Here is a 22,172-nt window from a genome sequence, read left to right on the forward strand (position 1 = left end):
AAGTGAAGAAACGAAGAAACAAAGAAGGGAGCTGCCAATAACAAAATGGTCTTCCATCATATTAGACACATGTGAAAGTCACTGGGTTTGGTGGAATGCCTCTGCATCTATCCGCCAGCAGGAGATTCTAACTGCAGCTGAGGGGAATCAATGAGACGCTCGGGCAACTGATCGATTGACTATTGAGCCACAGAGGCGGATATGTGGACTCTCTCTTTCTCTCTTTCTCTGTCCTTCCTCTATCCTCTTCGCTTGAATGGGTCCTCCATCTGCTGAGGCATTGACCCAAATATGTTTTTTTAATACATTGCTTAATCTATAATCTATCCATCTTTCAAGAATTACATTGTAAGACAACCCTATACATTTGACCTTGAAGGTCAAATAAATGTGTATACGTTTAGCTTTTCTCAAGCAAGTGGATTTTTTAGTTTTTGTTCAGACCTGTTTTCGCACCTGTTTTGTCAGAGCAAAAGTTTCCCTTTCCTTGGTCTGGTCACTTCATGGTCTCGGTATAGCTATTCAAACAGCTCCTCATGAATATTCATTCTTTGAAGCAAAAACAAAGATTTTGGCCGACAGGAGAGCTTCTTAGGGGTATACAAACAGTACAAATTACATATCGTCAGGGACCTTAACTCTTCCCGACGATTTAATAATGAGTTAAAAATCGAGATCCTTCATTTGCTGAAGAGTTTGATCATAATGCAGGAAAACAAATTTTATACAATGAGAAAGGTATCGAAGACATTTGTGATCATACCATCATACATCATTATTTCTATGTGCCTCAGACACTTGTCACATGTTTATTGATTATTCGTTGTTAGCTATAGAATCCTCCTAATGAAGATACCTCTGAAACTGCACGGAGCAGAACTGACCTCTTTGGAAGCGGCGAAGACAAGGCAGCTATATCTTTCTCAATTGATTTCTTTGGACAACGTAGAGGATGACTACTAATTCAGTTCATGAATAGACATTCAATAACAACATGAAGTACAACTTAATTTCAGTCTTTAACGTTCCTATTTTTATACCTTTAAAAAGATTGCCTAAACATTAACCAATGGATATATTTTATATACGTTATTCACGTGGTTGTCTTTGTGCAAAGTTTCATACCAATTGGATGACACTTTACATATCACAACATTCACGGTTGATTTTCTGTTAAGATGATGATAACTTAAACATTTTCTGTCATTTCTCTGGATTGGGTGCACCAAATTAAACATGAAAAAAAAGAAAAAAGAAGAAAAAGATTTGATTCTGATACACCCAGGCCTAGTAAGTCTCCACAGGGGTTTCTCAATGCACTGGACCCCCCCCCCCCCACACACACACACACACACACACTATACAGTGTCTTATTAGTAATTCAATTCCACTTTAACAACTCGAAGCATTGTGCTGATAATACTGAGTGAGCCAAGTACGGTGCTTTTGGATCTGCTTAGCATTGAGGGGGTTTGCAGTTAAACAGTGTCAACATTCTTGTGGTTTAGTTTAATACATTCAGCATCTATGGCTCCATTTGGTTCGAAAAGAACCCACACCCCCGCCACCCTGCCCCTTCTTTATTAGAACTGCTTGGCCAATCGTATCAGAGATTGCTCTCGTTCAAAAACAAATGAGCTCAGAAACAGTCCATGGAGTCAAGTCTCTAGTTGCGATGAATTAGGTCCAAGTGGTGCAGAGTTCACTTCCTTCACAATGACTATTCTCAATAGTCCCACCCTACCCAGAGTTTAAGACACACATTCTTGTCTTAGCATCTCTAGACACTCTCATACCATTCCCACAATGCCCTTGTAAAAGTCAACATTTGCATACTCTTGACAAGATTTGCCAACAGAAAAGTCTACAGCTAGGGTAAGAGCAGCAGCCCCTCGGATGGCAGCAATGTGACGGTAATGTGACGGTATGACAACCAGCGCCAGGAATGGCAATCATCACCCCTTTACCATGGCCTGGGGGCTCAGCACGCATGCCGATAGGCTATCTCTGTCCACACTCTCTGTGCCAGTGACAAGCAGGGGCAATTATGTGTCTAGTCCAGTCACCAGTGTTTGGGACCGAGCTGCCATCCCATGTTCCTCCTCCCCTGGTGTCCCTCACAGCCTGTCGCGTCAACATCTTGGCAGCTTCAGGCCCTTATTACCTCACGCTCCCCATCGTTTCACGGCAGACATCACCTCCTGAGTCTAATCTTAAAAACATAGAACCTGCTGACCTATGAGAAGAGGGAAAGGAAAAATGTATTTATTTCTTTATTTCTTTGTGTGTGTGGGGATGGAAAGAGAAATCACATATGGAGTGATGGAATGGGGGCTGACTTTGGGATGCCTCCGAGCGGTAATGAGACCTTTGGGAGCTCTAGCGAACAGGTTGAAAAAAGTTTCCAGCAGTGTTGTGCATTCATTTTGAAGGACAAGGAGGTGGAGATTGCAGTGTAGGTGTGTGTGTGTGTGTGTGTGTGTGTGTGTGTGTGTGTGTGTGTGTGTGTGTGTGTGTGTGTGTGTGTGTGTGTGTGTGTGTGTGTGTGTGTGTGTGTGTGTGTGTGTGTGTGTGTGTGTGTGTGTTTATGTGTGTGTTTATGTGTGTGTGTGTGTGTGTGTGTGTGTGAGTCTCCAAGGTAACCATGTTTTTTGTGGAGACGTAAGATGGGGAAGGGGTTGTCTACACTGGTGCTAGGTGTCAACACTTAAACCAAGATGCTGTCAGCACAAACGAACCCAGGGCTCTGTGCACTTCGCAGATGGAGGCCAGGTTGGCCGGCCATTTGTCTAATGAGTGATCACTCAGGGGCCTGTCACAGTGCCATCTGGAGACACACCTCTGCCCCCGCCCGGTAAATAATGAGAATGGGTTTAAGTGCAGCACATGGCAGTTTTAAGGCAGATTCAGTCTTGACTGTCTTTCATAAACAATATAAGAATAACAGCTTGAAAAAAAAGGTGTGATCAGCCAAAAAAAACAACGATTTATGATTCCAGTGTGACTAAACAGGTAATAAACAGAAACAAGTGGTTCCTCTTATGTGGTTCTGAATATACTTCTAGGCACTGCTGCAGGGAATTGTGGCAAGCGTTTTTCAAAATGGCCGTAAGAACAGAGACTATTTAGGGCAATGAGTTGAGAACAAAAACATCCATGAAGGAATGATATATGTTTGTCCTCTCTGGCATGGAAGTTGTTAAATACACTGTTCTCTCCCCAAGTCACATGTGGGTGCCATCTGTCCTGAAATACACACAGCAGCACAAAGGATTTGTCTTCACAGACAAAACTGACTCAGTAGCACTAACAGAATCAGAGAGTGTTACTGGGAGGAAATGTAATAACACAAAGACTGCAGCTCTGCGTCCATGTCTATGGCAAAAGTTCATGGCATAATGAATGAATGGCACATTTCAGGGGAGGGGAGAGCCACCTGCTCCGTCTGCTCTAGCTTCCCCAAGCAGATTGTGTGTGTGTGTGTGTGTGTGTGTGTGTGTGTGTGTGTGTGTGTGTGTGTGTGTGTGTGTGTGTGTGTGTGTGTGTGTGTGTGTGTGTGTGTGTGAGTGTGTGTGTGTGTGTGTGTGTGTGTGTGTGCGCGCGTGTGTGTGTGTGTGTGTGTGTGTGTGTGTGTGTGTGTGTGTGTGTGTCGGTGTGTGTGTGTCGGTGTGTGTGTGTGGGAGAGAGAGAGGGAGAGAGAGAGAGACTGCGATGCAGAGAGAGGGACTGCGATGCAGAGAGAGGGAGAGTGTGTGTCCTGATAATTATGCAGGAGGCTATACATGATTAATCCATTTTTATAGCACCAATCCAATATGCACTCCTGGAGGCAGAGTGCACATACTCAGATATTAATGTGACAAGAGTGCTTATGCTTGATACACTGACACCATTACAGAGCAATTGACTTGCGCAGTGCAGGGGCAAAAGCATGAAAATTATCAATATGTTTTATTGTTTAGTCAGCAAAAGTAGTTCCTTGCCACAGACAGCAAAAAAAACACACACACACACACACACACACACACACACACACACACACACACAGACACAGACAGACTTACACACACACACACACACACACACACACACACACACACACACACACACACACACACATTCACTCACTCACTCACTCATTCACTCACACACACACACACACAGAAGTTTAAAGAACATTAAAAAGAATTCGACTTAACGTTACTACCACCTAACGGATACATAACAAACAGAAAATAACAGTCCTACTTAGATGAAGAGTAAGGAGCCATTTTGGAGCCAATCGTAACAATGTGCATCTGTCAAAGGCCCCTTTAACCCCTGGAACCAAAGCAAGTCGGCTGGAGCTGTGTGCCTAGAATTTTAATGCTATACGTCTCAATGCAAATTGCGTTCTCACAAAAGACCTGCGGAGCTCCGGCGTGACAGCGAGAGACAAAGCCTCCGCCGCCTCTGTGTGGGACACGGCTGCCTCCCGGTGACTGTGTGACAATGGCCTTTGTGAGGCAACCGTCCGTATCCAGCCAAACAAGGCTGTCAACAAGCACGCTCGCCCTTGGATTTCCTTTCAATTATTTCGCCCCGTTGTAAGCATCTCTCAGCTGAAAATCTCCCGTTAAAGAATAGCATATAGGGGGGGGGGGGGGGGGGGGGGCTGAAATACTTCTGGGGAGAGGCTGGGTCAGGTGGAGGCTGCTGCTTCAAGGCAAGCACAAATAAACACAGTCATAATATACGTACCATGATGTGCCTCCCGGTTCAAGTCAGTGCAGCTCTTTCTGTTTCTCCTCTTCTCCTGCTTTCATTAGCTGTACAAAAGAAAAGAAAAAGAAACATAAAGACATGTTGGTGTTTGCCTTTAAGGCTCTGTTTGGATGACAGTATGGGACAGACATAATGGATTTACATTTACAGAATAAAGGAGGTGTCATGCCTCTGAGCCTCCCCAACCTCTGACGAGTTTTCACTTTTGATTTGGGTGTCTGAGTGACATGCAGAGACGGAGCTGTGGGTGATACAAACACTGCAGGAATCTTAGATGAAATAAGACTCAAAGCCCCTTAAATGACCAGATTTAGGATTCATTATTTATGACACACTCCCTGTGGCGCGGCAGTGGCAGAAAAGGCAGCAGTGTTTTACCGGCGTACATTTTTCACTGCACAGCTGGAGGGCAACATTAACGGGGACAGAGTGGCTTTAATCAAACCGAAACCAAAACTGTGTTGGAAGCAGGTGAAATATTAATGTCTGCCGCAAGATATTAGGCTCTGAGTTTCCTCCCGCTTGCCTAATTACCCTTCATTGTTGTAACCCACGTTCAACACTCTCTACCTCTCTCTCACTCTTTTTATCTTTTTACTCTCTCTTTATCTCGCTCTTCCTGTTCCCTCTCTTCTTTTCTCCCTCTCTCTCTTTTTCTGTTCTGGCTTTTGCTGTTAAAGTTGATTAGCATCTGCACTCATGAATAATTTACGTCAAACAGCGATCCTTGCTAATTACCTGTAGCTCACTTTAACTGCCAGCGTGCATTTCTGACTGCGGTCGGCTAATGAGCCTAAATGCTTGAAACTTTTTCGCCACAAGTGTCTGCCAGCTGCAAGGGAAATGCAAAGGTGATGCGGGCCAATTAAGGGCTGATATTCCTGTCGCAGCGCGCAGGGGGGGGAAAATATTCAGCCGCGTTGTTTGGAATGACAACACTTTGGTGTCGTTTCAAAGGGGCGAGGAGTGATGGATGAAAACACTCGGAGGAGGAATGGTGCCTATGGAAGCGGTAGAATCTCATCACAGGAGTGGAATATTGGAATCTAGGCCACATTTGGCCCATGAGGGAACCCGGCGAACGACAAACTGCTCAGAAAAACCGAGACCCATCAGCACTTGCATGGATTACTCATCACTAGGAGCGCTCCCACAAGACGGGCTGGACGAGCAGAACCCGGCAGTATGTCAAGCATGTTATTTCTCTACCTCAAGCAATCACAGGCTTAATGGACACTGACTGATAGACCTTGAGAGGCTCTACCTCTGTAATCACACGCTTCCTACAAGGTTATCCTGACATAGGAAACCACAAAGCCAGCTGCCAGCTTTAGATCGCAATGCTTTCTGTGCATTACTGTTAAATGCCTTCATCAATGTTTCTTTTCTTTTGAGTGTTGATCAGAAAACTGATTCTATGAAGGATCGGGTTTAATGTGTAAATAATACAGTCTGTACAGATGCTATAGGTTTGGGAGATGTTCTCTTCAGAGACCTAGTGTTCGTGCTCGACCCCACGAAGCCCATGTTTGGAGTGCTGTTGGTTCACACTGGGCATGGCTGAGGAGAGTTGTCATTATTGTTCGGTAACCATAGCAACCCACTGGGAGGAAAAGTGGAGCACCAATTGGATCTGCATCTTACAGCGATGGAGGGTTGAAGGTAGAGGAAAGTGGAAAGGTGATGGGGGAGCAGCACAACAGAACGAGGCTGAATCACACGGGGGAGGCTGGAGCACCATTGGGTCAACCGGGCTGAAAGAAACGAGCTCACAATGCGAACTCATCTGCATTTTCTCAAGTGCTCGTCTCTAAACAGGCCTGTTCTTACTCACACAAATCAATGGCATTTAAGATCGACCACGGTGCGCTGGGACCATTCATTGCGGCACTAATTGATTGGTCTCTGTTGACATTTATGCGTGGGCGGCCATCATATTTTCTCTAATGGAAGCTTTGTGGCAAAACAAAACAGTGTTTGCAGACTTTACAATGTCAAAAGGAAGTTTGGCAAACTCTCACGAGTCAGACAAATAGATACCTTTGTATGTAAGTATAGAGTAAAGACACACAGTAAGGGGAAAAGGCACATAAAAACACATTAGAAATAAAAAACTGAGATTGCCATCCAAATGTTGAATGCTGTGGTACTGTGAGAAGAGTATGACATTTCACTAGCATGCTCAGCGCATCATTGTGGCTGTTGTGTGAGGAAGGCAATAAAGGATATCCCCTTCCATGTTGTGGCCTTGCACACTTCCTGTGAGTCCAGTGCCCTTGTCCTCTCTGTCTCAGACATAGCTCATCCCAAACACAGCCCCTTGGGTATGGACATGGCAGCAGCTGATGATTGAGAAGTCGTCTAAACTGCCTGTCTCAGCCAGAGGCAACAATGATGATGCCAGACTTTCTCTAGATGAAGGTCACAGACCTGATAGATATTGGATTAGCAGAGAGTGCTGTGGTCAGCATTCTGTTTCAATGTGGTAAATATAAGGCAACAACCATCCAGTATTCATACCAATCATGCATGAGTGATCAAGCACTGCTGCCCTGAGTAGGAATACCAGGCCTCTGTACAAGTGTACAAGGGCTCCTGGGTAAAAGGACTGGTCCCATAGAAAATCCAAAAACCAGGGTGCTGAGGGAGTCACAGTTTTCAACCAAACTCATTGCCAGATGCCACCAAAACTCCTTGGTGGTGTTTACTACTGGGCTTTCCCAGCCGTTCACTGCCTCTCCTTACCTTCTCCACCTCCTCCATTTGTCAGGCCCCCATGGCCAACTAGACTAGTGTCTCGAGGGGAGGAAGGTGGTTGGGGGCATAAACACATAGCTTTGAAGCCAGACGATTAAAGAAGAGAGACTTGTCGGACTGGGTCAAGGGGCCTGTATGGTGTGTGGTGGAGCTGGCAGTGGGGAGGGTGGGGGCATCACCATGCGGGACAGGAAAGGCCATGAAAGCTCTGTGAAGGCTAAGCTAGGCCCGCGGGACACAATTAAGACTCAGAGAGTTACAAAAACAGAGCCAGTGGTCAGGAAAAGCACTTCTCCCTCTCCCCCCCCCCCCTCTCTCTATCTCTCTTGTTCATGATTGACTTAAGTCAGTGAGTAAACAGAGCGGGGGATGGGGTTGAATATAATTTCCCCTTCTAGATACCTTGCATTGCACAAGGACATACCAAAACAAATCAATAACATTACACTTTGGTGGTATGACATAAATGTAAACACCACATATTGTTTAGTATTCACAACTGACCTTCCTACAAGATACAGAGAAGCTAAAGACTACACATAAATGATAGTGAATAACAGTGGAATATTTGGCCCGTAAGAGCCTACAAGACAGTAATTAAAACCCAAATTAGCACATTCAGTGTTGCCGGACATGTGTCTCCTTCCGTGAGTCATAAACATCACCATCCTCATGATATAAATGTTGAAGAGGCTCTACGTGACACCTAGTTTGGACCCCAAAACACTCCTTTGCCGTCCTGCATTGTAAGAAGGGCTGTCCAACATCTGCTTTCCATTGTGGACTCTCATTAAAACACATGGTAAACACCATGCCTGAGCCTCTGATGTTGGACCATGTTAAGTCTCACACTATCCAGAGGCATTTGTACAGAGACCCTGACAGCTCTATTGCTTCTGAGAGGCGGTAAGGTGTTCCTCCTGTTGTCCAAGTTCCCCTCAGGGGACCAGACCTCACCTTGTCACTCCCCTTGCCCCATTTGTCTCCCCAAAGGCACACAAAACATTTATTTAGTTGCTCCAAAAAAAAAAAGAAAACTCCTTCAAAGCGAGAGTTCAAGTTGGACAGGAAGCACACTCCTGACGTGCCTAATTAAAACCAGAGGAGGGCCTCCATGTTTACGTTCTTAGCGCTTGAGTCTGGGCAGAGGATAGCCTAGTTATGGCACCGTCTCGCCCGCTACAGATCTCACACCCGGGTGTCGGGGCTGGCAGTGACTCTCACCAACCTTAATAAAGGGAGGCAGTGTGCCATGATTGAGTGAGGTCTCTGTTTATCACACCACACCACCAACAGAGAACCATATGACTGGGAACAGAGACCTTTAAACAATTCACAAAATAGATCCAATCTCTTCCACTAACACGCATAGGCAATTTTAGTCCGATCCTTTTCTAAATGCAGCTCTGTCTCTGCTTGCTCTTGTCACTTAGCGCCCACTGTGTGTATAATGTCCTTAAACACCCCTTTAACACTGACAACACAACAGCTGAATGTGAAGGACACGGAGACGCAATGATTAAAAGTGCCCCTGGAGATTCTAAGCATAAATGAATAATGCTTGTAGTGTAAATAATTAATAAATAACGTCCCGGAAAGGAGAGAGAGGTGCTTGTGACGAGATAGCCGTTTGGTCAGGGATGAGATTCCAGTTATATGCGTTGGGTCCTGATGGCACCGCGCAGCGTTCCTGATTTCATGGGCAGGTCTGTGGGAGCACAGAGGCCAGGCCCCATGCTGTGTTACGAGTGTCAGGAGTCTTGCGGCTGGATCGTTTCCTTGCGGGGACGGACCCGACTGTGGGACTCCCTCATAAACACACACATGTGTCTGTAACACACTGCATCTCGTGTTTGGTGAGGAATGTGTTTTCGCATGGCAAGTTCAGTGTAGACACTTCACACGGCTTTGAGTCACTTCACACGTCAAAGATGCTGTGTATTTGATATATCAGTTATCAGACGGACTTGTCAGTTTAGAAACTGTATACCAGTAGAATAGAGGGAAGAAAACGTCATAGTATGTCAACTGTAGGTTCTTGGGTATGTGCTTATCTACAGCTTCTTAACTTGGGTGGTTTCAGGGTTTCTCGCCCTAAGATGCTATGTTGCGTTATCCCTGCCTGCTCCCCACTCTGTCCTTGTCATACACAGAGATATCCTTCAGGAGAAGTTGTGCCTCTTTTAGTCCCAGGAGCACTCCTAAGAGGAGGAGGAGGAGGGGGGGTGTTAAGGGCCTGGGCATACTTTCCACCAGGCACTCCTGTAAAACCTCCTAAAACACCATCAGAAGCATTCCTCCTCCGGGCAGAGGAAGGGGCGAGCTGGGAGACGTCAAGTCAAATCACCCTCAACACAAAGGCCCCTCCAACACTTCAGATGTAATCTTCAGGTGCAAGTGCAAAAATGGCCGCACATAAACAGTCTAAGCAAGCTGTGAGAACTTTACAACCTCGCAGTGCTTTCAGTCTGGAAAAACAAAGCAAAGGCGGTGGGAGCTTATCAAAAAGAGAACAGCCGGTCAACAAGCTCTGTTTGCTATACAGGATGGGGTCCATTAGAGGGACCTGATAGGTCTGTACTATGGGGACTGTCTTTGGAGAAAGAATGAAGTTGGGGGTTAACCTACTACTCTCATAAGGCATTTTGGTTACAATAAGCACCACTTCAGGTCCTCAGGCTGTGGGAAAGGGAGTTTACATGATTGCGTCACAGTGATTTATTGGGTGAGGTAGGGGGAGAAGTGCAAGAGTGCAACATGAGCCCTCTTGGAGGATATCCAAAATGAGGTCCCCAAAGAAACACAAGTCAGTAGGTTTCCACTACAAAAGATGATGGATATGGGGCAACAGGCAGAGACAAATGTGCTTGCTAAGTCAGGGTAACAGATTCATAGCCTTAAGCCATGACAACACTCAAGTGCAATGCTTTCTTGAAGATGTATCTGCAAATAGCAGAAAGGACACCAAATGAACCTGCTTTCGTCTGAATCCTACAGGGTGGATGTTCTGCAGAACTGAAATCAAATTAAAATAAAGTAGATCCTCATTTCTAAGATTGCATCTAAACTTGTTTTTAAACCTTGTATTCCCTGCCTTTCCAACCTAGAAAAGGTTATAAATATGCTAAAATGCATCAAATTGCATTGCCATTGAAGAACATTTCATTATTAGACAAAAAAAAGGCCTTGAGGAAGGAGTGTGTATTACTGGCTCCTAGACTGATGGTAAAAACTAACATACATGTGCCACTCATCTACAAATATACAGACAGAACCAGTCAACAGACTGGTCTCGTCATTAAAAACAGGACCACACAAAAAGTATGACTCAGTTTTTAAACCCTCTAAACTGTGGTTGTTTTTGGTTCTGACTGCAGACTGCTAAAGAACACCATCTGGATCTGTTTTGTGAGGAAAAAAAACAGTTAGGTACTATCCTATCCAATTGTTTCAGTTTGTGATTTTTCTATGCGATTTTTGTGTATTTGTAACAGTTTGAGGTGGCAAAGATCGAATGGGCTAATCAACAGTAGCATTAATACCTCACATTAAAGCTAAGCTGCTTAGCAAAATCAACAGCTTTCAAAGCCATGATCTCTAACTTTCACAAAATACAAAGCCCAATTCAGAGCTCAATTCCAAATGCCACAATCCTCTCATAGGCCCAGGGAATAACAGAGGTCTCGCCAAAAGCTGACAGACAGTCACTGACTGCATGCGGTTGGAGGAGAAAATGAAAATAGTCTTTTGAGATTTCTGATTTCAATGTGCTGGGCTTTGAGCTGTGACAGAATCCGTCAAATGACAATGATATCAGTGATGAAAAAGAAAAGATTACCAGGGGGAGTGGGCTAAAGTGTGTGTGTGTGTGTGTGTGTGTGTGTGTGTGTGTGTGTGTGTGTGTGTGTGTGTGTGTATGTGTGTGTGTGTGTGTGCGTGTGTGTGTGTGTGTAGAAATAACATGGTATCTTCTCAGGGCTTACAGAAGAATCACCCTCCTTCTTAGAAGCAGCACATATCTCCAACCCAGGTTTCGGTTGAATTCAAACCTGAACTTGTCTCCGGCCCATAGCACCCATTGCACCTGTAGTGACATGGTGAAAGCCTCCAAATAGCTCATTGAGAGCCATGGCATCGATCAAATCGTATGCACAGACACTACTGGATGAGGGAGGAGGGTGGGATGACAGGCTCCTTCAGAGATCCCCAGACCATCTGCTTTTACTTAGACTAAGAACACACAACACCCTCCACAGTCAGAGCTCATGAAAAACCATTAACACACACACACACACACACACACCCATGACTACTGCCAGTGGTTTATGCCTACTGATTATTTTCTCCTTCGTTGTTTCACATGACTCAAAGACATTTCTTAAGTTCCTTATAGACCAGTTAAAACATTACATCTCTAAGGCAGCACCTGGGTCAAATGTCACTGTAAATCTAGAATTTAAACAAAGTTTGACGATGGTGGGACTTTTCCATAACAGAGGACAATCCGGAAAGCTCTGGACCCTTAAAAACATACACTGTACCCTCTAACCCTTTTCCACACTCTAGAGCTCAGTAGTGCACCCAAACACTGTCCTGCGTAATCCTGCAGCTCAACTGGTAAGAAGAAGGTTCTAACACTACCAAGTTCACAGGTTCAATTCCTAAGAGACAAAAAGCCATGTCAAATGTATAATAGTTTTGCTTAGTTCTAGGATGTTTGGATGCAATAAACAAATGTAATGAAAATGCATCAGCACCAATACCATGGGGTACCTTCTCTGATAACAAACAGCTGGGCCTTGGCAGCAACTGCCTCTTCTAATGCTGCACACCTCGATCTCTGGGCATGGGCCTCACCAACAGGTGCTTATAATTAGGTCAAACCGGCATGACTGCGAGCTGGCAGCGGAGTGTGTGGCTAATCTTGGGAACGCGTCCAATGTTATCACTTCCTGACGATTCTTCTCAGCCCCAAGCGAGATCGCACCAGTTTAATTTACTGCTCGTCCGTTCCGTACTCCGCCACCGCAGCGTAAGCGTATGCATCTGCATCGCCGCAGACATCTGCTGCACCTTTTCTTAAGATCTGTGAAACACAAGCGAAGGACGGCATACCTCTTGTCAGAGGCACCAACCGTTAAGAATGTGGGTATTGCACCGGTATATGGCTTTCAAATAGCTTTAACAAAGTCTCACACTTTAGCGCAGTGTATGCTCACAATTCAAGTGAGGCAGATATAGAGATGATGAAAGGAGAGAAAGAGAGAAAGCGAGAGAGAGAGAGGAAGAGATTAAGGGCGGTGGAGATTAGACTTCATGGTCTATTTCTCTCATTTTCTCTTCTAATGGGTAAGGTAATGATATGAGAGAATCCCTCAGCGGCTCAGAGGAAATACCTTCTGCCTTTTCAAGTGGCTGCCACACACACGTCTACAAAAGAGCCAGCTCCATCTCACCGCCGTGAGGACTGGAACCTTTGATGAGGAGTTCTACTCCTATATGTCTTAGCTTAGTATGAGGTCACAGTGGCTGCCACCGTACCCTCCTCCATCATCCCCGGCTACCGCAGGCATGTTTTAACACATGACCCTCGAATACTGCCGGCCGCCGCCGCCACCGCCACACACATTTCAAGCGCTGTTTGGCTGAAAGTTTTATAAAGTGGTATTAAAAAATCATGAGGCACTCTCTGGACAAGGCCCTTTAATCATTTCCTCCCCTCAGGGGTGAAAATAAAAATCTACAACATGGAGATTTAATCTGCTGTTAAACACCAGAGCTATTATGGCAAGGGTCTCCAAGGTAGCACATCCACAGGGGATGGGCTGGAACACGCAAACGAAAAGCTGAATAGGTAAAAGCCAAATGGTGTACAATGATCCCAGCAGGAGAAATACACTCAAATATTTTGAGTACCGAAAAAAGGAGAAATGGGCTGATCAGAAACACGTTGTCTGTTCTCAGCCAGTTAATGTGTTGGTGTAGCTCAGCAAACCAGACAACTAATATTAAGTTTCAGAACTCCCTGCTGTGCTTAGAAGCAATAACCAATCGGCATTTTATTACAGAGACGTGTGTGGCACTTTGGTAGACCCTGGGATTTTCCAACCATTCAATGACGGAGGTGCACACACACACTCCACAGAATCCATTGCAGTGGCCACTGAGGCTATTTGCTCTCATCTCCTCCCAGCCCTCAAGCCCAATATGCATCAGACTGTCTGTTTCCAAATGGAAGAGAACCCAGGCAGCAAAATGTCCTCTTAACAAATAGCAGTGATTTGCCGGCTTGGTGTAGGTTTGTGGCACCCACCCCTCTCCACACCTCTCTGCGGGGTGGGGGGGCGGCGGTGGGGCTGGTGGACCCACACACTCTCGCCCTGCCCGAGATCGTTTTCTTGCTCCCGCAGGTACCGCTTAAGCCACTGAGGCTTTTTAATAAAGCGCCTGATCAGTCCCTGGGCTGCTATTCCATGCAGCCGAGGCAGGCAGGCAAAGCAGTGTGTCTAATGGACTACTGATGAGTGTGAGTGCCCGTGGGAGAGAGCGTAATTAGGATAAGCGGGGCACGCCCGCAGGAGCTGGGCTGTGGTGACGGACGGGTGGAGCCAGGTGGGGATGACTGAGGCGGAGGAGATGCCGGGCCTGCTGGGGGGCTTTATGTTGCTATGGGTCTGGGGCTGCACTGCCTGGTTGCGGGGCTTTATGTTGCTATGGGTCTGGGGCTGCACTGCCTGGTTGCGGGGCTTTATGTTGCTATGGGTCTGGGGCTGCACTGCCTGGTTGCGGGGCTTTATGAGGGTATGGGTCTGGGGCTGCACTGCCTGGCTGTAGGGCTGAGGGGTAGTGTGGGTACAATAGAGCCCGCTGGAGCAATTAACACTGACAATCGGGTTTGCATGTTATCTAAATATGTATACAAGTCATTACACTACAATTACGCTGTGGGGAGGTGGAAAGGGGGGAGTCTATGACCCACTTCTGTCTTAAGATATTTACCATGTTCACTTCCTTTCAAAATCAAAGGGGGGATTTTTTTCTGCTTGCATCAACTCTTCTGTGGGTTACATTTTTATGAGATTCCTTTGCCGATCTACAAGAATGCAAATAAACAGCATAACAGCCGACCCTCCGCAGCTAAACGAACTGACTCTGACACATTTTAGCACGCAACGTGGTACACTAACGTTTCATTTGTGGGCTGCAGCATATTGTTCAGTCTGTCAGTTTGTGTGTTTTTTGCTGGCAGGCCCTTCAGGCTGTACGCCTAATTTACTGCACCTAACCCAGAGCAGTGCCAGAGATGGAGCAGCCAGTGGTGGAGAGTAACGCTCCAAACATGCTCAGATTCATCCAGCTTCTAAAGGGCATGCAGTTTTTGAAACCACCTTTCCAGAAAACCACCGCTGCGGCAGGGAGACAGACGTCATATTCAGCGTCCCGGTTCTGCTTCGTGTCTATAAATTGTCCCTAACTGCATAATGGCCTGACATCCAGTCATAATAATTTCCAACCAAAACAGGCCTTTAATTAATAGGCCACCGGCCACTGTAAGCCCTAAACATGTGTTTAGTTAATTTTAATTAGTATTTTGCTAATTGGTTAGGTTCACCCACAAGTAATTATATATTTTTGTATTTGGTTGTGCCTAAACTGTGTGTTTGCTTGTGTGTGTGTGTGTGTGTGTGTGTGTGTGTGTGTGTGTGTGTGTGTGTGTGTGTGTGTGTGTGTGTGAGTGTGTGTGTGTGTGTGTGTGAGTGTGTGTGTGTTTGTGTGAGTGTATAAGGAAGGAATCATATCACATCACTAGATATTTTTGTTAACGTCTAGTAGCTGTCATTTAAGCAGATGTGTAAATACTGCATTATGTGTCTCTGTAATGGTGGTCAACCAGGATAACAGAGCGTGCTCTCTGATGATTTGAAAGAATGGCAGTAAAAAAACACAACAGGGACATTAGATAAACCACCAATAGATAAACCGTGTGTGTGTGTGTGTGTGTGTGTGTGTGTGTGTGTGTGTGTGTGTGTGTGTGTGTGTGTGTGTGTGTGTGTGTGTGTGTGTGTGTGTGTGTGTGCGTGTGTGTGTGTGTGTGTGTGCGCGTGTGTGTGTGTGTTCAGTCTATGATTTGGTGTCAATATAAATATATACACACAAATAAACATACACACACACATATCTTTCTATCTATCTATCTATCTATCTATCATATATATGTGTGTGTGTGTGTTTGTGTGTATGTAAATGTGTGTATATATTTATACATACACCAAATCATAGACTGAACTATCTACACCAAACTATCTTTGGGCACAAAGGGAAGCCTGTTTCATTGTGGACTGGCCCCTCCACTCACAATGTGAAACTTGATGCACAGAAGCATACCACAGACACGTTGCCAAAACCAAGGCAGAGAAAATAGAGGGAGGGGGTTAAATAAGTGGCGGGGTGGTATGGGGTGGATTTCGGGAACAAATCTCTGCTGGAGCGACGGAGGCAAAGAGAAAGACCAGAAGCTGGAGGACTCCCATTCCAGCCATGAAGTATGCCTGAGTCAGGAGAAGCGACCCAGCAGCTGACTGCATGCAGAGAAGCTATGAAAACAAGGGCGGACTGTGCGAGCGAGCAACAGAGGACTACACTCTCAGACGTCTGGCCAAGCGCTCGCTGCTCACTGAACGCGTTTGTTAGGAGTAGCTAATCCATAAAGACACTGAACAAAATACTCTCTGAATGGGGTTATGTAGAGGCCCTTTCTCAGAAGGATGCCTGTACAGCCAAGCCTCTATGACTGAACACTAAGGCACTTCCACTTCCTAATTCAGCGGCATTGTTTCTTTCAGCAGCGCTACTTTTCTACCCTGGGGGAAGATTTTCCCAATTATGATCACGAATGATAACTCTTTCAGCAGAGTCGGAGCTGTGATTGAAAACAGGAAACTGAGCAGTTAACTCTAAATTAAGTGAAGAAAGGGCCCATATAGGGTCAGTTTTCACCCATGACAGGATTTCCAGTGAAAGGCAACCCTGTTAGGGAAAACAATCAGCAGTCACACTGGTTGTGGGGTGTTGCCGCTCCCCGCCATGGTGACAAGTACAGTACATTGGGAAATTCCAACTCTAAGCGTCCTGAGAATGGTTAACACACCAAGCACCAAGCTGAGTGAGAATTACACCGTGTGTTGGTGTGAGTTTTATCTGAGTGTGTGTGTACATGTGTGTGTGTTTGTTTGTTTGTTTGTTAGTGTGTTTGTGTGTATGAGACAGAGAGAGTGAGAGAGAGAGAGAGAGAGAGAGAGAGAGAGAGAATTTTACATACAAAATACCTAACCTTACAGTATATGCATTTTAGTCGAGGTTCTAGCTGCACTTTTGAGGACACATCTGCATGCTTATGTTAAGTCTCCTTAGCAAGCAAAGCAAAGCCTTTTGCACCAAATCAGAAACTTTATCCTGATGTTGCTCACTGGTGTCCTGCTCAGCAGCAGTTTGAAATAAGCATATTGCTTGTGGACAACAACCTTGAGGACAGTGTGGCACGGCACTATCTGTGAGGGAAGCATCTGGATCACCTTAGCCCTGCTAGGCACCTCTTCAAGAGCACACTGGCCATTCAGTCCATCTTAAAATCAGTGCCTGTCCTATCTGTAGGGTCCAGCTTGTCAAACGCTCACTTTTTAACTCATTACAAGCTCAGCACATGCAAAAAAAAAAAAAAAAGAGAGATTAAGCACCAAGAATCCTTGGGCTAAAGCACAAACAAACAGTCTGTTTCCTCTCGATAAAGGGCACTTGTCAGCAGCTGCGGTGCTAGGACTTCCTTGTCTGGAGAGCGCTGACGAGAATCTCAGTTGTAGGCTCTTGGCCCGTCCACAGCTGGCTGAGACTGAGATCATTGTGTGTCTGGGTTTGTGCGTGCATTCATGCAGTTGTGCTTGTCTGTAAGCATGTGCATGCCTCTGGTTCAACATGGACGTCTCTCGGCTTTGATAACCATCTCTGGTTATCAAGGAGAGGCCCACATCGCTCTCACACAAATTAATTATGCAAGTTACATTTTTTTGCATGCATTCTGCAGCAAAATGTGAACCCCATCCATTACAAGCAAGCACCTTATGCCACGAGCAGCTAATGGAGGCTACTCCGGCAATCGAAAAAAGCAATTTTCTCATGGAGCCGGAAGCTACTCTATTTAGCTCCCAGGCTCTCCACGGACCGTCAGCACTGGGGCATGCAGGACCTGGTGTGCGGTACTGGGAAACGAGTGATGACCCGGCCTCATTTTCTGCCGGCTCTGTAAAATCCATCGATGCGGACGTGCGCGACAGGAGGGATGAGAGAGTGCAGGAGGAGGTGGAGGCAGAGGTGCAGATAGCATGGCGAAGAGCGGAAAAAATAAAAATGAATCACCTGGGCTGATTAGGCCAGAAAAACTGTAGTGGGGATCAAACGAGGCCTGACGACCAGCTCATTTGCCGGCGCGTCAGCGGATATTAGCGCAGACGGAGCAGGCACTCCGAACACTGGTGCCCCGCCGGGTGGAACCGCAGATTAATTTAGAGTGGCTCAGCCCTTTAATGACTGATTCCACGCCTGCCCATGCACCACAATGCAACCGCCTCCCCCACCGAGGGCCAGAGAAACACCAGCACAGCACCATCTGCAACCAGGATCACCGCAACAGAGCAGAGGCTGAAAACTACTACTGGGAGACCTTTACTACTACTTTAGGTATTTCACTGAACAAGACAAAATGCTGATCGGACTAGGAACAACAATACAGGGTGAAGAAATATAATCTGATCTATACTCATAGACGGTGAAAAAAGACAAATTAATATCTGACCAATATCTGTGTGAACAAGAAATACTAGATGTATCAGAAAAAAAAAGAAATGTCATCCTGAAATATCATGAAACTAGAAAAGCAGCACAACGGAGTAATTGGCATGGTGCTCCCCTTGCGGTAGGCAACGTTGACGCTGCTGCACAGTTAGTCAACTGTCACTGAATATCCTGACACTAGTAGAACTTGGATGGCAAGCTAGCCAACATAGCTTTAACCATAACATTACCAAGAAGCCGATGCGAGAGCACATACGTATTACTAGCATCAATGTCCTAGCGTGTTATGACAAACTTGCTAACATCGCTAACGAACCTGGCGGCTCCAGAAACTTACAAAGCGCAGTAATATGCCTACTGACCATGGTATGACAATGGCACAGAGGTCATTCTCTTTTTAACGTTATTGTAGCGCCAAAACATTTTTTAAGCAAAAATTGCTAATCCTAACCCTAAGGTAAAATTGCTACATAATGTTGCTTTAATTGAGCTTTTAACAGTTGTCCCTGAACACACAATAACATCCAGTAAGACAGTCGGCTTTGGTAAGCATAGCAATTTCATTGTTTCAGCAGCAGTTTCGTCAAAATTGCATCCATGTAACTGTCGCAGTATCTATTCCAATAACCACTGTCATAGCAACAAGGTAATATGTTGAGACTAGGTGACACATTCATTAAAACCTCCATCATTACCACTGCATTACCGTGCCATAGATATGGCACATGCTATATTATTTGATAATTTTCCAAAACATATTATTTGCGATGATATTTCACAATGTCACATTACTATTAGCCATATTTGTAATAAAACCTCTCATACTATCTGATGACTAGGACAGTTTTTTGCCGGCTGTTTTATCATCTGTAATGACAATTATGGCTAGTGTTCTGAATGTACAATATTAGCAGTCATGATATCCAGTGATCAGATATCATTTCTGTTATGACATGTCCATAACAGATACATGTCAGTCTCATGAAAGAGGCCTCAGTAAACCTTCTTCCTGTATCCAGGATTTGTGGATGTAAAATGTCACAGAGCTTACCAATGGAATATTTGTAATTTTAAAGCTTTGGATCAAAGAGGCCTTAGGTTCTTTCACTAGGAAAGAGGACCAATAGGAAAGAATATATTTCTCTTTTGACCAGCATCCATTTCATGTTGCAACATAGCATCACTTAGCTCTTAGCTTTGCAAATTCATCTTGAATTCTCTACAGCCATAAAGCTCCTAGCTTCTTCCCACAGGTCCGTAAAGAATGACGCACAATCCTTCAATGATGCTTTCTGGATGTCTCTTTTTAAATGGATGTGCAGTTTGCTGTGCAATTTGGTCTTTCTTTCCCCCTGTAGACATAACTATTGTTACAGGAAAGCATAATTACTTCCCATCTCCCATGCCAACAGTGTTAGGAAAACACAGCTCTGGGCAGCTCTTCCAAAGATTTAGTCATCCTCATTGGCAAGGCAACTGCATCACCAGATTCACCACTGCACTTAAGACCTCCTCAGCATAAGACACAAATGCAAACTCTGGGAGAAATACAATTACCCAGAAGGCCCTCCACATCCCTCCAAGATGGACAGTTTGATGAGCAGACGAGCCAACATCAGCCACAAGGCTACATCAACAACCAGGAGGTCATGGAGAGCGCATATGTCAGGGATTACTTAAGGTCAGCACTGCTGCGTGGAAAAGAGGCCTTTCCAGCTCCCCACAAAGCAGCACCTGGCGGGTCTCCTCAGGCTCACCTGAGGGCTGAGTGCAGTTATGACTTCAGCGTGTGGGCGCACAAACCAGCGCCGCTTACCTCCTCTCACAGCAGCCCCGCTTTAATGGATCCCTCTGAGCCAGTGTCTTTATGCACAAGTGCCTGGCTAATTGAAACCTGATTTCTTTCTCCGGGGCCTCCACTCTACAGAGCAAGTGCAGCAGAGGCACACCCAACCCATATGCCACATATTCAAGTTTCTGTATTTCCACAGGCTTCCGCAAGTCTCCTTCATTTAGCTAAAGAGATTAAATACTTTGTGGTAGGCTATTGCAAAGGTGTGTAATACATTACATAAATCCCATTTAGGATGAATTGCCTAAAACAAGCCACTTATATACTTACTATATTATAGAGAGCTCTCTTCGAAACACAGTGTAGTATCATTTAAATATAACGGTGCCAAAATTGGTCTTCAAATTGATTGATTCAAACTGGCAGTGGACTCTTGCCCTACAGCAAAGGTGCCGCCAAAAGAGACATCCATCTGCTGACCCCGCGTGTCTCGGTAGACAATTTCAGCTATGACGGGACCTCCTGGACCGTACGATGAGTACTGTCACTCCCCGTGGGAAAGCCGCCAGCTTGACGGCACACCAGTTACGCATAAAGATTACAAACAAAACATGACATTTCCCGCGAATCACTATGTAGGCTACTTGAGGGAACCCACTCTTTCTACCTTCATTTTCAAACCAGGATTTTTAAAGCAATATTACATTTTGAGACATTTTGATGTGTAACACTTTACACCTAGTAATACTGATATGAACCTGAATGGGCTATGCATAATTGTGATTCGGACTAAACTATAAAGAATTTCAGGCCACAAGACAGGATTCAAGTTTCCTTACCACCGCCACAGCAGAGAACTGTACAACAACAAATAAATGAAATGCAACTATGTGGACAGCAAAAAGAACAAAGAACGACCACAACCTTTCCCGAACGAACTACAAATAGCAGAACGCCTGCCAGCAATTTCATACATGGAGACAATTTAAAACACAAAAGCCGATATTAAGAATACTAAGTTCACATTACTACGCGGTATCCATTTCCAAAGTAACCTACCTTCATCAGAACTGCATTTGGTGTTCTTGTAGGCTACTAAAACAGGGGCAAACAGTGAGCCCCTTCAGAATAACAATGACTGGTTGGCATGACATCTAATTAAATTACTGCTGTCGAAGAATACCAATCAGATGCAAAATCCCCTCAACTGCCTTTACGACTGTGCAATGACAAGCATGCTTATATTATACTTTTAAAATCGTTAGAGAACCGATCGATTGAAAACTACGTTTACGCAATGGCAGACATTTGAATACAGGAAATTAGAATCAGTTTCAAAACAATAAAAACAACTTGTTCGTAGTTCTTACCTCAAATCCGGATTATACGGATATGTTTGCCTTGGCTACGTTGCGCTCCTCTAGATGTAGCGGTATCAAAACAATCAGATTTTTAGACTGTTGTATTGAACCGACTGGTTAATTTCTCGGGATAATTCAAAACAAATACCTCAGTCTATAAATTCCTGTTCCACTACAACTGTAGACCCAGTTTGGTCATGCGTTCTAAAGTGCGAGATTGGTATGCCAACAGTTTTCTTAGGAAACTCGGTGCACGCTGAGGAGCGTATGAGCATCCACAGTGATCAGCCTACGAGGGCGGGCACTCAACACCGACGTTAACGCCTACTGTTAACGTATTTGCTTGAACACTGGGCCGGGGATCTGTGTTTTATGTCCATTAAAGTTGTGAATAATAAATATACACTTGTTTATACTACGCAACATTTTTAAGTGCTGTCGGACAGATGAGTAGACTGTCAACCATTCACAAATTCCTATTGACTCCTCCCTGAAATAAATAAGAGTGTTGTTTTACAAGGAGGCGGGGATTGTGGCAAAAGTGTTTGCTTTTCTCTGCGCCCCGCATGTCACCGAAACCACCACAGATGGCAGGCTAGATAAGAGAGCCTCAACGATTCTTACTCTCCTCGTTCCTCGCAGGTCATGACACT

The 22,172-nt window shown here is 45.1% G+C and overlaps 1 protein-coding gene across 1 annotated transcript in view; it reads right to left on the reverse strand.

The window, feature by feature from the left end:
- The window catches only part of tspan18b (tetraspanin 18b), a 33,961-nt gene extending 12,282 nt beyond the window's left edge, over nt 1–21,679 (reverse strand). The window contains exons 1-2 of the mRNA XM_080842750.1: nt 21,529–21,679; nt 4,741–4,808 (exon numbers count right to left, since the gene is read on the reverse strand). Of these exons, the coding sequence (XP_080698876.1) occupies nt 4,741–4,743 (3 nt within the window). The 5' untranslated portion in view covers nt 4,744–4,808; nt 21,529–21,679. The remainder of the gene's footprint in view (nt 1–4,740; nt 4,809–21,528) is intronic.
- Nucleotides 21,680–22,172: the final 493 nt, after the last annotated feature.

The sequence above is a fragment of the Sprattus sprattus genome (assembly GCF_963457725.1).
Source record: "Sprattus sprattus genome assembly, chromosome: 7".
NCBI lineage: Eukaryota > Metazoa > Chordata > Actinopteri > Clupeiformes > Clupeidae > Sprattus > Sprattus sprattus.